We start from the raw sequence: 1268 nt of genomic DNA, 5'->3' as shown, positions 1-1268 counted from the left end.
ACTGAACGTTTCTCTTTTTTTTTGTAGGTTCGATTTCCGTGAATTTTGAAATTTGTAAAATGGTAAGTTTCGTACGTTTCATTACGAAACTGCCATTTTTTTTTATTTTTTTTCTTTAAGAAATGTTCTAACTGAACGTTTCTCTTTTTTTTGTAGGTTTGATTTCTGGGAATTCGAAATTCGGAAAACGGTAAGTTTCGTAACGTTTTGTTATGAAACTTCCGTTGTTTTTTTTTATTTTTTTTTAGGAAATATTTACTAATATTTCCTTTTTCTTTTATTTAGGTTTCGGTTTGTCTTTGATTAAAAACTTAAAATGGTAAGTTTCGTAACGTTTCATTTCGTTACGAAACTTAATAATAATTTTTTTATTTAATTAGGAAACTCTTACTAACGTTTCCTTTGATCTTTTTTTAGGTTTCGGAAATTTAAGAAAATCAAAAAAAAACGGTAAGTTTCATACGAAACTTTCTTTTTTTTTGATTTATTCTTTATGAAACGTTCTAACTGAACTTTTCTCTTTTTTTTGTAGGTTCGATTTCTGGAAATTTTGAAATTTGGAAAACGGTAAGTTTTGTACGTTTCGTTACGAAACTTCCGTTTTTTTTGTTTTTTTTAATTAGGAAATGTTTACTGACATTTCCTTTTTTTTCTTGTAAGTTCCAGGAGTTTTGAGTTGGCCGGGAACTTGAGGTAAGTTTCGTTCATTACGAAACTTTCCTCATTTTTATTTTTTAGGAAGCGTTTATTAACGTTTTCCTTCTTTTATTTTATAGGATCCATTCGGTGTTTTACTTTGGAAAAATGGTAAGTTTCGCAATCTTTGCGAAACTTAAATTTATTGACTTTTTTAGGAAACGTTTGTTAACGATTCCTTTTTTTGTAGGCTTCGGTCAGGTTATTGGAATATGGATCAGATCGCAGAAGGTGATTACTTTTGTTGTGGAATATTATTAATGGACTTAGAGAAATTCATCAAAAACGAATGGTTGTGTAAATTTCGTTAACGAAACTTTTGTGTTTTTTTTATTTGAAAACCCACCTTGTTATGGTTGTGTCACCAGGGGCGCTTTGTCAACGGAAATTTAGTACGTTGATCACTTAAAAATCCGCGGCAATCCAATTATAACAAGAGGTTAATTTCTTTAAATAATGTATTTGTATTATTTGTATTGTACTGTATTTTATAAATAAATTTACAATATTTTACAATTAAATTTTATATGTTAATAATATACAATAATATGATATATGTTAATAAATTACTA

At 27.7% G+C, this 1268-nt stretch overlaps 1 protein-coding gene across 1 annotated transcript; it reads left to right on the top strand.

Moving 5' to 3' along the window:
• Positions 1-316: 316 nt before the first annotated feature.
• OCT59_011888 (uncharacterized protein) lies at positions 317-957 on the top strand (the record flags this gene model as incomplete). The annotated part of the gene is made up of 5 exons (XM_066134092.1): positions 317-319; positions 381-450; positions 533-567; positions 777-807; positions 887-957. 5 exons carry the CDS (start codon positions 317-319, stop codon positions 955-957), a joined length of 210 nt encoding a protein of 69 aa, XP_065989391.1.
• Between the last annotated feature and the right edge of the window lie 311 nt (positions 958-1268).

Source organism: Rhizophagus irregularis, chromosome 2, assembly GCF_026210795.1.
Source record: "Rhizophagus irregularis chromosome 2, complete sequence".
In the NCBI taxonomy this organism is placed as follows: domain Eukaryota; kingdom Fungi; phylum Glomeromycota; class Glomeromycetes; order Glomerales; family Glomeraceae; genus Rhizophagus; species Rhizophagus irregularis.
This window is presented reverse-complemented; position numbering and strand designations above follow the sequence as displayed.